At 41.0% G+C, this 15,015-nt stretch overlaps 1 protein-coding gene across 2 annotated transcripts in view; it reads right to left on the minus strand.

The window, feature by feature from the left end:
• Positions 1–4,335: 4,335 nt before the first annotated feature.
• Positions 4,336–15,015, minus strand: part of spire2 (spire-type actin nucleation factor 2) — a 44,866-nt gene continuing 34,186 nt past the window's right edge. For both annotated transcript variants that reach the window (XM_028586215.1, XM_028586214.1), the window contains 5 exons: positions 12,873–13,010; positions 12,649–12,716; positions 11,247–11,274; positions 9,127–9,224; positions 4,336–5,876 (listed from right to left, as the gene is read on the minus strand). In XM_028586215.1, the coding sequence (XP_028442016.1) occupies positions 5,456–5,876; positions 9,127–9,224; positions 11,247–11,274; positions 12,649–12,716; positions 12,873–13,010 (753 nt within the window). In that variant the 3' untranslated portion in view covers positions 4,336–5,455. The remainder of the gene's footprint in view (positions 5,877–9,126; positions 9,225–11,246; positions 11,275–12,648; positions 12,717–12,872; positions 13,011–15,015) is intronic.

The raw sequence follows: 15,015 nt of genomic DNA on the forward strand, positions 1-15,015 counted from the left end.
TCACATCTTTCAAAATAAAACATTTGTTTTGGGTCAGATTTTGGAGTAATAAAAACGACAAAAATGAAAACAACCACAAACATTTGGGTCCAACAGAAATACTTCACTAGTATTATAAGTCGGCTGTCTGGTTGTTCAAACGAAGCAGAGGTTCGCCACGAGGGGGCAAAGGGGGGCTTTGGCCCCTCAGTTGTATTTTCTGCCCCCTTGTTTCAGCATCCCATCCATAAAATATACAAACACAACGACACAATTACTAGGTCTCCATGGCGTCTTTATTGCAGGGGACTTTCAACCGCTAACAATGTAATCTGCAGTGATATTTGACACAAAGGTTATCTTAATGCTCTCTGAATGGCTTTTAAAAAACCTTTAGGAACGTTCTCTAAAGGTTCTCTGAAGGTTTTTAATTGCAGGTGGATAAGGAAGTACCCAAAAAGCATTAAAATGTTATCTGCTTTTATTTCGAAAGTACAATCACCTAACTTCCGGTTTCCTTATATTTCATTCATTCTATCTTGACGTAGCTTGTCAGTGTGAAGAGTGAACGGGGAGCCGATGACAGACAGAGACAGCCAATAGACCTGTACATCGTTTATTCATGATGAGAGAGGCGGGGCGTCCATAGACGCATTATAGATCCACTGACTGGGGACAAAGCCTACTTAAGTTCACTCACTGTATTGGCTCTATTAATGGATACTGCTACCTACTATACACTTTGTTTTCATATGCTGGAAGGTTTTAATGCCATTCCCCAAAGTAGAAAGTCAATAGAACTGCAGACTGTCAAGATGCAACTATTTGCACTTCACTATGTTCATTGTCCTTGAAGCCAATAACATCCCTATCTAAACAATCGGCACTGCTTGTTTTATAGACCTACTCTAAGTCTATATAAAGATGTACGGAAGAGGATTAGGGCCACATGTGAAAAATGTATTTGAGTTCTGCCTTTAAACTCATAATTCTGAGAATCATGTCAAAATTTCTGAGAAAAAAAGTCAGACTTTCGTCCCAGAATTCAGACTTTTTTTCTCATAATTCTGATAATTCAGAACTCTAATACATTTATCACATGTGGCCCTAATCCTCTGTAAAGATGCATTAGCATTTGTTTATCTGCTGTCTATTCTGCGTCCATGTTAGACAGAAGCTGTTAAAACCAAGTCATTCATTGTGTCACAGATGATGATGATGAATGATCACAGGAAAGTCAGACGTGACAAAACAAAATCAATATCAGACTAGAAGTTAATCCCGAAGCAAGAACTCCCTCGGGCCATTTGTGTTGTTTTCCTTTTGTTGAGTTCACAAAAATGTAATTTTAAGATTCTTTTCTTGAGCTCACAAAATATGATTTGCTTGTGATCACAATAACATCAATTATGTTATTTATATTTAGCCATCTCTTCTGTGGTGTGACAAAGTGATTACAAGGGGACAGACACTATAACATGTTTCTTAATGATTATACATTAATTGGAAAATGTCTGCGTTTGTCTCTATCCAGATTTTCTGCCTAATGTAGACGATTACATGGCCACAGGTGTCACAATAAGTTAATCAATCAGACTTTATCTGTATAGCAGCTTTCACACATATAAAATGCAACACAACATTCTTCACAGAAGTGATAAGTGGCTTTGTAATTAAGGAAACACTCAATAAACCCAGCATGAGCGGAGGAAACACTATTATAAATCTCATAATCGATACATACGTGGTACATACCAACACTAGTAAAGTACCAAGAAGTAAAACAGGCTAAAATGCATAGATAAATGATGATGATATGTAATTTCTGAGTAAAGTGAGGAATTAAAGTTTTGGATTATAATAGACTGGTATATGTCAAATATTAGCCAGGATATTCCCAGGTCAAAACCAACTGATGCTTTTTTTCCCCACAAACAACAGAGCAAACAAAAAGAGCAAAACTATTTTCTGAAGAATTGTCTTGAAAACGGGTCAAATTGGACTCGAGGAAAACATTGAAAAGATGCAACCGTCATGTTGGAAAAGCTCTGTCTATCTATAAAGAGATTAGACTGGTCAGTTTAAATCTATACAATTCAAGAGCACCACAAACTGCAGCCTCCAAAAATGACCATATACTGTTAGTCTAAAACTGAACATTTGGAAGGAGTTACTGCTGTTTTACTGTTATATATATTACACTGCATTATTTTGAGCTAGCTAACCCTGATAAGTGACAACTGAGTTTGTTTAGCAGAACATTACTGGTTTCCTTGTCTTGTTCAAACAACTTGATGAGTTGAGTGATGGAAAACCTAATGTGTGTTCACTGGACAGGCTAATGAAGTGAAATAAAATAGGAGTTATAAATCTTAATCCCATTATCCGGGTTACAGACCTCTGATAGGTCAGGCCATGCACTCGTTGATGGCCGTCTCTCTCACGGTTGTGATTTGTCCTGTTTATTTTAGTAATTCATTCTCTGTTTCCTTGTTGTTTACGGCCTCGTGTCTCTGTAGTCCTTACCTGCTTGTCTCACCCTTGTCAGCCTGTCTTTGTGTTATCAGTCCTTGTATTATTGTTCCCACTGTTTCCTGTTTTATGTTGTCTGTTCATTCCCTGTGTGTTCATGTTAATGTTTCCCTGTTTGTTCCTGGCCGTGTGTTACCCATGTTCTTTCTGTGTTCTCTGGTTTTCCTTGTTCTATCCATGTGTACGTCTCATGCTTGAGTTTGCTGTTTTACTTTACGTTTGGGTACGTCCCATAGCACTTAAATTGCCTCCTTGACTCCTCCACTTGCCTCCCTTCCTCCCACCGAGGAGGCCTCTGAGAGACGCGAGGAAATCATGGGAGGAGAGAGGCAACGAACAATTGTGTTTTTAGCAGGATGAGATGTCTTTCCTCTGAAGATTCACATGAATTGGTCAGCTGTTTGGGCAGAGTTAGCAACTCCTTCAGCTGCATGGCTTCCAGGAAGGCTGCTCTCGTGTATCCTTGCCTATAGCTCCTCGGTGAACCATCCTCGCTCCTCGGGGACGAAAAAAGATCTTTTAGACAGCCTTCACCGAGGAGGGACAGAACCACTTCCGGGTCAGCGGAGGACCGAGGAGCTGTCAAATAAGGATGATGAGATTCAGCTTCTGTTTCTCCTGCGTCATGTCTTATTTTACTTCCTGCCATGTTTTGGCATTGAAAGCCTGGAAAACATCAGAATAAAAGCTTTGCAAAAAAGCATCTAACAAGGCGATAAAACTATATAAAAATAAACTATTTAAAAAAAGAACATTGATTGATTGTTGATTTTCAGTTTTGACCCCGGAGGACAACACAAGGGTTAAAAGAGAGACTGAATAAGTAAATGATGAAAGAAGTAACCACCGTAACTGGCCTCCATGCTGCTTTCACCGACTCGGTTTTCTGGCACATTTGTGACGACATCTACTGGCAACGGGATAGGAGTCTATTGCCTATTTTAAGCAAGTTTTCCCACATTTAAAAACCTTCATTCATGCACTTATCTTGGTGGAAAAAGGGTACGAGAGGTTGTGGGTGGCAGGGGCCCCACTTTGGGGATGGTTTTCTTTTAATGTTCTAGGCATGTGCCTGACAGGAAGTGCATCATAAAGATGTTGGGAATTTGACTTTCACTTCCAAGTTCAACACTAAAGAACAGAGGGAAATAGATGGATGTAAATAATCTGCAGCAATATGGCCTCACATTAAGGACCTGTATGTATTGTATAAATATCTAGTTCAAATTACTAACTAATCAAGACAACTTCCCTGCTTAGTTCTTCTATCTATTGTAGTTGTTAAGATAGATTTTTTTATTGTCCTGAAGGAAATTTTTCATAGACAAACAATATCTGCTTCTCTTTAAGAATTCCACACAACATAGTACACACATACAGACATAAAGTACACAGACTGTTGCATCACTCTGCACGTTCACGTTCACGTTGCATGGAGAGACTGCCACTAGACAACACATTTCCACATTGGCCGTTGTACAACACATCATAATAGTTATATTATGTGCAGTAAGGGTAAATCCTGGTAAAAGAATAAGGTATCCTCAGATGAGGTAAGAGTAATTTAAAAGTTTTGTTCAGGCCTTTTATTAAAAATGGTTTTCTACTGTATGTACCAACAAAATGCTCTTTTAATCATCCTATAAGAGTGGGTTCATTAGCTATTACTTGTGCATATTTAATCTTTACCAATGGGGTTTTTCTTCCAAGAAAGAAAAATAGTTTCCATTTATTTATGAAGTGCAGCTCTGTGACCAGTGAGGCTGTTATGTGGCTGAACACATCACGCACAAGTGAACAGTAAAACCCAGACAGAGCACTCGGTCGTGTTTGTCATTAGATTTTATTGCAGTTGAGGTTTACTTAGTGTTTACAAAACCAGAGCAGATTGCAAGCGTCCATGGGGAGTGAGAGAGGCGGGAGTTTCATCTGCTCGCTTCACATCATCATCATCATCATCATCAACATCATCATCATCATGCTGCGTCAGTCTGCAGCTTCAGCACCGATACATTCACAGTGTCGCCGCTATCACACCTCATCCAGCTCTACCTGGGACTTTATAAGCACGTCTAAAATGCAAAAGAAGCCTCGTTATGCAGCAGCCACTCGTTAAAAATCCCTTTTTGGATGATTAAAAATAAATGTCATTATGCTGTGTGTACAAGCTTATCATTTTACAATTCGGTGTCTGTGTCCTATGTTACATTCGTGACAAGAACAAGGCAACCACAGAGAGCTAAAATGCTAGGGTAACATGTTGACCCTTTGCTGCGCAGCTTCTGTCCTCAAACTACCAGCACCCAACACCACCTCCGCCTTCTTCTTCTCTCTCAGGGTTTCCTCCCAGAACCACCGGTACTTCCCCTCGTCTGCCCCCGCCTCCCAGCAGCTGGGAGCATCAGGCAGCGGAGTCATGGTGCTGCAGATATGGCAGATACAGACTGAACTGCTTCTTACTCAAACCTATAAAGTGAATAGGGGGTGGGGTGGGGTGGGGGAGGTGTTCTGTGCATGTGAGCACATCTGCTGGGTGAGATGGTTAGATATGGAAGATAATGTAGTTAGGAATTGGATGGTGAGGGGATGGTGGTTAGAGTCCCTAGATTCTTACTAAAAAGGGTTCTATACAGTTTAGCTCCGGGTGGGGGGAAATCTTTAAGTTTATAGATCAGCACACCAATTAAATAACACAATTAATGCTCCAGACCATCACCAACAATATTTAAAAGAACTTTGAAGGACCCTCCCTGGATTATGGATTAATATTTATTTGAACCAATTTCATGGCTATTGCTGATGTGCATACACCACGTGAACCCTTAAAGAACCCTACTCTCTCTGTGTGTGTACACAGTGTAGTGCAGGAGCACAACTCATTATGAGTGTGTGTGTTTGTGTGTGTGTGTATATGGGGGCAGAAAGGGATAAAAAGTCACTCTACTCATTGATTCGCATTGTTGATAGTCTTGGTGTGGAACTGCGGCGAATGAGACGGCAAAGACGCATGAAGCCGCTGCTGTTGCTGCTGCTGATGGGACTGGGGAGGGAGCTGGGGGTGACACTGTGGCTGTGGGTGAGGTGGAGGGTGACACTGAGGGTGAGGTTGGGGAGAATGTGAATCAGGGCAAGTGTTGAGGTGTGATTGGCGTTGCAGCAGTGGTCTCTGAGGGACAGCAGCAGCAGCAGCTTTGGCCTCCCTCTTGGGAGTGTTGTTGAGGATGTCCAGACTCCGGCGGCTGGAAGAAATGACGTCGGCGACGAATTTGGTGCATTCGGCGCAGATGTCACGCAGCGTGCAGCCGTGGGCATACAGGTGGGGGAACTCCTCCTCCACTGAGCGGCGGGATAAGCTGCGCAGGGACCTGCAGACGGACAGGGAGGATGGAAAAAGGTTTCTCATTTATATCAATACAGAGGTGGAGCACAGTTAATGTAATAGGCTATGTCCAAAAATTGAGGTACTATAACTAAAATGCAGATATATTTTTGGAGTAGTCCTACATTTTTTTTCACTTGTTATATACAGTCACACTGTGCTCTTGTTCACTAAGTATATTGTGCCACTTATAATTTGTTAACGTTTTCAACATTTATATCTTTTTCAATGTTTAGGGCACTTTTTCTGACGATTTTTGTGGTTTTTCTGACGTTTTGGGCCCTTTTTCCGAAGCTTTGACGTTGCTTTTCCAGACATTTTGTCATTAGTTTGTTGTTGTTTTTTTACATTTTTGGTGCTTATTTCGACGTCCCATATTTTCTGGTATAAAGAAAACTTCAAATTTGACCCGGGGACAACATGAGGGTTAATATCTTTTTTGTGGCAGCATTTTCAAAAGTGAATACATTATTATTGACTGTCAAAAAGATAAACACATACTGTAACTGTAATTTCTCACAGTAACTCAGCTGAGCAGCTGGCAAAAATAAAGCTAGACTATTTTCTTGTTTGCCTCTCGAAGCTTATTTAACATAAACACACAACATGATCAATTGTGCAACAAATGAAAAGAAAGACAAGCCGCGCTGGGATGGAACCAGCATGGTCACTAACAAAAAGATTAAGGTCATCTTTTATGATTAAAATAAGGCTAACATTTGCGTTATATAAATCCTACTATTTCTGTCCCGATAGCTGCGCGGCCGGGTGCTGATGAAAGGTGTCACCATGCCTGCATACAGTACTCTCACTCCAACTCAGTGTCTAGCACTCTCACTTCATCCCTCTTTCCGTCCATCTCTTACTCTCATTTCCTTGTCTGTCTTCACACAGGCACAAGGAGTGAGGATATTAATGACAGCTGGGTAATTATTACATAATGGCTGCTTAGAGGCCTCGGAAGAGGCCCTGCACTGATTATATAACAAAAGGATGAGGGGGGGAGGGATTGAGTAGGCAATCTGCTATTGGTTGAGGTAAGCACAGAGGCGGTTCGTGCTTAGGTTGGAGAAGGTTAGCAATCAGCGGCTTGACGGAGGGGCAGACTGTAGCAGATTGTGCATCCCCGATTCCTTTCCTCGCCTCCCCTCCTTGCGTCAGACAATACATCTCATAGTCTATATCCACGACGTTCCACTTCTGGGGTTGCGCCATTGCTGCCGGAAATTTGGCTGGATGTCCGTCCCCTTCCTCTGTCTCTGTGTTGGTGTTCTAACCTCTGGTGGATTAGTGAGGACTAGGGTTAACTGCTCCTCAGATCTCTGCAGGGTAAAGACTATCTGTCCAATCGGAGTTTTAAAACTACTTTTGAACGTCCACATGTTCCACCAAAACCAGTTCCTTCCCGAGACTATTTAGCAGAGGCACTGTTGCTCTGTCCGGCGCTTAATTATGATTGTGATTGGTTTAAAGAAATGCCAATAAACCAAAGCACGTTGTTTATCCCAGGAATGCTGTGTGGACTAGCCAGACCCTCCTCTGCAGCGCTGTGGAGGAAGGTCTGGCAAAGCAAGACTATGCATCTCATAACATAAATAAGGGTTATGAGATGCAGCCTTAGTCTCGCCCACAGGAGACTGGAGCCGAGGAGTCGAGGAAGAGACGCATCGAGGCAACAGCCATTTAACAAATAAGACATCTTTGCTTGGGGCTGTCATTTTAAAGCAATATATGACGTTCTATATGAAGTTCTTTACCCCTCCGGTGGGGGCGAAAACTTAAATGCGCTCGGTCTCTATACAGTGTATGACAAAAACAATGGTGAGCACAGAGTGGATTTTTAAAGCTAGCACCATCATCAGGTCAAATTGTCAGTTGTCTAAAGCCCAGTTTACACCAAAGATAGGTGACGAGACAAGTTGAAACTTGCAACTTCTTGCAAAGAGTCGGTCTGCAGCGTTCTGGAAGCTGCTGGTTCACACCAATGAGACGAGACGCTGGATCATCTCCACAACAAGGGCCCATTTGTACTTCCGTTCTAACTTCTGACTGTTGTTTTTTTTTGTAGCTGGATATATCATTTGTTTTGTCTAAATATGAATGTGGATAACATTACTGATAGATGCTTGCTACAGTTACACTAGTGATGAATCGGCGAAAACCCGTTTTATTTTTCTGATTCACAGCTTTGTTCTAACGCTACTGGGCGCTCTCTCTCTTCAGTCTCTCTCTATCTCGCTTAACCATATAACGCTACCGTGCTTTCAGGTGCTCGTTGAGGCTCCGTCTAAAACTCTGCCATTTTGACCAGCTGTTTCTAACATAAAAATAAAATGGATTATGGATAATTTTATTTGAGTAGTTTATAGCTGACTTCTCTATTGGCTGTTGAAACAGGAGACGCCTACATTCTAAAACCAGCCTCTGAGACTTGAACAGCTGAGTCGCAGCAAAACCATCAGCTGGTTTCAACATGCTGATGTTAGGCACGGCACATGCTAGTTTGTCTATTAGATTATGAGATATGATGTCTGAAAGGTTGAAATTGGAAAAAGGGTGGCACCATTTTGGACCAATGGCAAGTCCAAAATGCATAGGGTGGCACCTCTGAGGAGTATACAAGATATAAGATATATAGATATATTTTAATAGTTACAAATTTTATATTAATACTCTGTACTTTGTTTTAATTTTAAAAGCCTAAACAGGGACAGGGGTTGCAAATTAGTCATGGCTATAAACCTGTATGCGTGGCATCTACTTTGTATTCTTTATAAAGCAATGTTCTATGCATGTGTCCCTGCCAAATAAACATTAAATAAAATAAATAAAATAATAAAGTATGAATGTGATCAATAAATCTTGTGACAAATTGCCGCTTAGATTGTGATATTTCTTAAAATTAAGCTATGCGACCCCTCGTCACAGGTTGCATATGTCACAGGGTGTGGCCAGTTCAAAACATAGATTTTTCCTTTTTAGATTATTTAATTTCAAAGATTTTAGGGGCCAAAAACCAAGTTGATGTTATTTTCGAATGCACCTGCACAGAAGAATTTTTGGATGTGCGAGTTGTTTCTTCTAAAAAAAGGGGCCAAAAACCAAAAAGCTTCCAAGCGGATAGTATAAATAGAACTACTACGCATCCGCGGTATCCACAGCTGTCTGTTTGGGAGTACAGTATAATTGAGCCTTTACACTCTCTGTGGTGGGTCTGTAGATAAATGCAGACTCACTTATAGACTTGGCTTTTGTGTCCATGGCTCTTTGGGGCGCTGTGGAAGCCTACAGTGTACACAGGAATATGGGCCATCTTCTTCGAGGGAATCTTCATCTGGAGCACAGGAAGAGGCACAAGAGGACAACAATGAGACAGAGAAAAGAGAAGAGGAAGAGAGCTTTATTGTGAGGAGACACAACAGGCTTTATTAAAGTATTTAGAGAGTCTCCAAGTACAGCCTATTGATTCAAAATACATAAAAACTAAGGACGCCACACTTACACAGCAAATAACCATGACAATTAGCTGTCACACAACTCACACAGTCACAAATGAACATATAATCTAATCAAACACAGTCCTCCAACCCATACGACCACATTGGTCCTTGTTCATAACCTCTAATACGACTCGCAGGAGTGTTTCCTAAATTAGTACCCCTACTGGTGGTAGGAGGTCACATGTCCTCATAACTAAAAAGTAATGGTCGCAGTTTAAAGGACCTCATATTATTTTCAGGTTCATAATTGTATTTAGAGGTTGTACCAGAATAGGGTTAATGTACATGGTTTCATTTTCAAACAACATCATATTTTTGTTGGGAGTCACACATGTGCAGTACCTAGGTAAAGACTAGCTAGCCAGTCAGAAGCAGAGTATGAGCTCATAGTGGCCAAACCGTGGAATTACAACTTCCGGGTCTGTCGCATGATGCCTCTGGGCTACAAAAACACTTTTTGGCCGGCTTAAGTCTCTAATGCGCCTGGTCTGTGGGCCCAATAGCGCTGAAGCTGAACTCAAGATCTGGGTAATTTTATGCACCGAAGTCAAACTTTTTGGGCTTAGTGCGCCACTGAGCAACTTTCATAGAGTAGTGTCTAGATCGCGGATGTATGAAAGAATTGTATACAGGGTTTATTCCTATAAAGGTTGCTCAGTACATGAGCGCATGAGGCCAAAAAATTTGGACTTTTGTGTAGAAAATTTGCTGGATCTTCCACGGGACATTTTTTAAACTAATCTGTTGCTCATTCATATGAGCAGAGGAAGGAAAATAATGATTTAAATAAGGGCTATTTAAGTGTTCACACTGGTAGGTTGATGTAACTTTAATAAAATGATCCGCTGATTTACAGATGTCTCTTTAACAATGTATGCAAGTCTATGGGAAAAAGTATGTTGGGCCCAATGGCATCACGCAAAATATAATTACATGGCCCCGATGTCAAATTGACTTTCAAGCCCAGCGCTCATCCTGGGGGCTTTCGCACCAATCCGTACATCCTGCCCGATCGGTACTGTGCATGGGCAACTAGATGCTTAGATACTTCCATCATCAGCTTCAGAAAAAACAAACATTCGGTTTCATTCAGAACGTGAATTGATTAAGGCACGCATCACGCAGCAGCATTCAAACTCAGTCGAGCGAGTCTGAAGTAGTTTAGCAGTTAGACAGCTAAATAGCCAGCTACATTGGGTTGACATGTGCAGGATGTACGACGTGTAGAACAAATCAGGTGTCAGGTACAGATGGGGCAGTGACAGGGTTGCTCCCTACGCAGACTTTGTAGCCCTTCATACTACGTCACCTGACTACGGCCACTAGAGGTCGCCGCCACAATAAACGTAAATATGGGTAGTTATAAATGACTTGTACAAATGACCTATGGGGTTGTTTTGGGGGGGAGGAAAGTATTTATTGAAACTAAAATAATGTTACAAAACACAAATGAGTCACAGCACCCCAACAAACAGCACACACATCATTTATAACCACAAAAAACACAGAAACTCCAAACAGCCTAAATTTCAAACCTACAGAGCACAGAACCAGACATCCAACACGGGCTGGGACTGAGGCAACAGATCAAAACCGACAAAAGAACAACAGAAGAAATGACGTCAACAGAAATACCAGACGCTTCACTAAACGATGTACTGGGATTACATTTCACTGGAATTGCACCTTTTACGATTTCATGTGACAAATAAAATTGATTGACTTGACAAACTAAAATAATGTGTTAAGTGGTACAATATACAATTTTGCAAAGCAATTACATAGCCAAACAAGCACAGAGCCATACAGCTAAAAGCACTTGATCACTAACACAGCTTATAAATTCTTAAAGTTACCTTTGCACTGCAGGAGCCGCAGACAGATCTGTAATAGAAACAAGTATGAATCAATACACCTGTATTCCTGAATGTTAAACAGATAAGAAGTAAGATTTTTCCTAGCTTGTATCATAAAATAACTTGGGCTGTCCTCGACTAAAGATATTCTTAGTTGACTAACACTTACAGGATTTTGTCGACTAATCGATTAGTTGATTTAATTGACAGAGCTGTGCTCTTTGAGAGGTGGTTAAGACTAGAAAAGCACAATATAAATGTAGTTAATTAACCATCTGTAAAACTGAGTTTCTCCACAATTAATCCTGCAAAAGCACCACTTTAAATCTTGTGTTTACCATAAATGTGCTCAGAAGTTTCCTGAAATAAATAATTAAGGATGAATAAGCATAAAAAAATTACTAATCGACTAAAGAAATCTTAGTCGACTAAGACCAAAACGACCGATTAGTCGACTAATCGACTAAAAGGTGGCAGACCCAACAATAACCATGATGAATCAGGGGGGGGTTAACTGGGCTGTTAAGCATTTCCACTAACAATAATTAGCTTCACTATTAAAATTGTTAAAATAATGCCTTGTTTTGATTTGAGGCCATCATAGCTTAAAGGGTGACTACCGTTTTTTTCATCCTGGACCCTATTTTCCTATGTGTTGTGTAGAGCTGGGCAATATATCGATATTATATCGATATCGTGATATGAGACTAGCTATCGTCTTAGATTTTGGATATCGTAATATGGCATAAGTGGTGTCTTTTCCTGGTTGTAAAGGCTGGATTACAGTAAAGTGATATCATGTTCTGAACTTCCCAGACTGTTGTAACTATTCTATTATTTCCCTTTACCCACTTAATCATTATATACACATTACTGATGATTATTTATAAAAAAATGTGTAAATATTTTGTGAAAGCACCAATAGTCAACACTACAATATCGTTTTGACTGACTGACTGACCAGGCTGCAATGTAACCCCATGGGGCATCGTCAATTCTGTCCACTATAAATTCTGTTTTTATCGCTGACAGGCTCAGATTATTATTCTAAGTGTCTGACAACATTATGCTAAGGATCCCTACAAAGATAGACTTTTATAAAACCTCTTTAAGATTCTTTCTGTTTAACTAGAAACAGTTCTGAAGTCGCTAGAGCTAAACCCACCAGACTCCATTTAAAAAAACAATGCTTTTAGCGTGTAAAGAGCCAACATATTTTAACATGTGTATCCCTGGACCAATGTCAAAGATTGTTGTTCCCATCAGTCACAAAATAGACTTATGACCCCAGTAAAATCTTGGCTAATGCCCTGGACCAAACATCATGTAGCATTTAAAGATAAATGTGGATTAAACATTTCATGAATCCTTAACAGGTGAGAGGAAAAGTTTTCTCTGATACCTTTTACACAGTAAGCAGGTAGATGGCCATGAGAAGAGAGGGAATTTTACTTTGCAGCAGCAGCAAACCTACACACACACACACACACACACACACACACACACACACACACACACACACACACACACACACACACACACACACACACACACACACACAAAATTGAGTCCATTTACTGTACATAGTACTGTGACATAGCAACAAAGGAAGTTCCAGTCCATTACCTTGCCTCTCTTCAGGTTACTGTAAAGCTCTTTACTCTGAAGAAACTTCTCCATCTCTGCTTTGACTAGCACTCTGCGCACATTGATGACCTCATCCACTGTCAATGCGAGACTCTCCACTGGGTGGCTGAACTCCTCCTGAACACAGCCGACAGCAGAAGAAGAGCGGAGATCAGTCAGTCAGTCCACTCAATAGTTCACTCTATAGTGAGCAGTAGATTGATAGATGTCATCTGACATCTATGTGACACTTTGCAATCTCAGGCAAAACATTGCAAAAATGAGTCTCTATATTATGAACACTACTTTATTTGTTCCACCGTAAACGTTTTTGAGGACACTCTATCCTGCACTGCATCTATTTTTTTTTTTTTTGCATTTTGGCCTCTAATTGATAGGACAGCTGTAGCCAGGAAAGGGGGGAGAGAGAGAGAAGGGGGTAAGAGATGCAGCAAAGGGCCACAGATTGGAATCGAACCCTGGGCCACTGCGGTAAGGACTGAGCCTTGGTATATTGGGTGCACGCTCTACCAGGTGAGCTACCAGGCCGCCCCCTGCACTTTAATATCGGTGCTCTCGGAGTCTCTGCACCGTCATTGCAGTCGGGGAATGACTAACACTGTAACGGGACTGTAGCGGCACTTTCTACCTAGGCCTGGGCAATATATTGATATTATATCGATATATGAGACTAGATCATACCTGCCAACATTTGGTTTTCAAAATCTGGGAGATTTGTGCGGGGGCATGTCTGTGCTACCAACATTGCCATCTTGAGTTCAGCTTGCTTCACGTGTTCTGCCTCGGTCCGTTCTTCCATGATGAAGGATGAAATCGCCCGTGTGCCCTTATGTGTTTCTTCTGCGCGATCGTGCCGCTGTGTTCTAATGTGGCGGGTGATGTCATTTTCCTCGCCGTGCGCTACATTTAAATCAATGCGACACACCTTACAAAAAGCGTGGAGGTTGTCGATATGACTATATGTAAGATGCATGTAAATGGTTGTGCCCAACATGTTGAAATTTACAGCTATATTTCGATTTCTTTGCAGGAACACTGCCTTCACCTGCCATTTTAATCTGCTTGCTTTCGGGTCTGAACTTCCCGTGAAGCTTGCGCAGAGATCAACTGCCCACCTGGGTTATAGGTTGCCAGGTTGAGGGTTAAAGGTTGCCAGGTTGGGCAAAAAAACGGGAGAAACCTGGGAAAAACGGGAGTATTGGCAGCTATGGACTAGATATCATCTTAGATTTTGGATATAGTAATATCCTAATATGGCATAAGTCCTGTCTTTTCCTGGTTTTAAAGACTGCATTACAGTAAAGTGATGTCATTTTCTGAACTTACCAGACTGTTCTAGCTGTTTTATCATTTACCTTTACCCACTTAGTCATTGTATCCACATAACTGATGATTATTTATCAAAACTCTCATTGTGTCAATATTTTGTGAAAGCACAAAAAAGTCAACCCTACAATATCGACATTGATGTATTTGGTCCTAAGGTATTGTGATATTTTTCAATATTGCCCAGCCCTATTTCTTTCTCTCTCTTTCTTTCTTTCTTTCTTTTTCTTTCTTTCTTTCTTTCTTTCTATCTATATTATAGTTGTGACATCACAAACGTACACTCCTGGAGTCCTGGTGGCTCATTTAAAGGCACCGTTTCTGAACACAAGCTGTGTGCATTTGTCTGTGGTTTGAGCGTTTTAATACTTTGCCGTATTTACTGTCCTAGGGCAGTGCCCTTTGTAACGGCGATTGCGCGAGAGAGAGAGAGAGAGAGAGAGAGAGAGAGAGAGAGAGAGAGAGAGAGAGAGAGAGAGAGAGAGAGAGAGAGAGAGAGAGAGAGAGAGAGAGAGAGATGTCTCATGTCGTATGATCATTAACTAATTTAACATTTCAGCAGAGGTGTTTATTTCCATACAGGTTTAGAGGCTTGACAGTTAAAGGTGTAGTAGTGGGGGTATTTTGGCAACGGTAATGTTATTAGTGTTGTGAGTTAGCAGTAGACTTAATTAACCCGACCCAGGGTGATTCTGATGAAAATTGATGTGTCTGCCCGGTTCAGCTCTGAGATTTTCTCGCATTGCACAGCACTGTGAAGGAATAATCTCTGAGATTATGTTATATTCTGCCAGCT

Source organism: Perca flavescens, chromosome 8 (assembly GCF_004354835.1).
Source record: "Perca flavescens isolate YP-PL-M2 chromosome 8, PFLA_1.0, whole genome shotgun sequence".
NCBI lineage: Eukaryota > Metazoa > Chordata > Actinopteri > Perciformes > Percidae > Perca > Perca flavescens.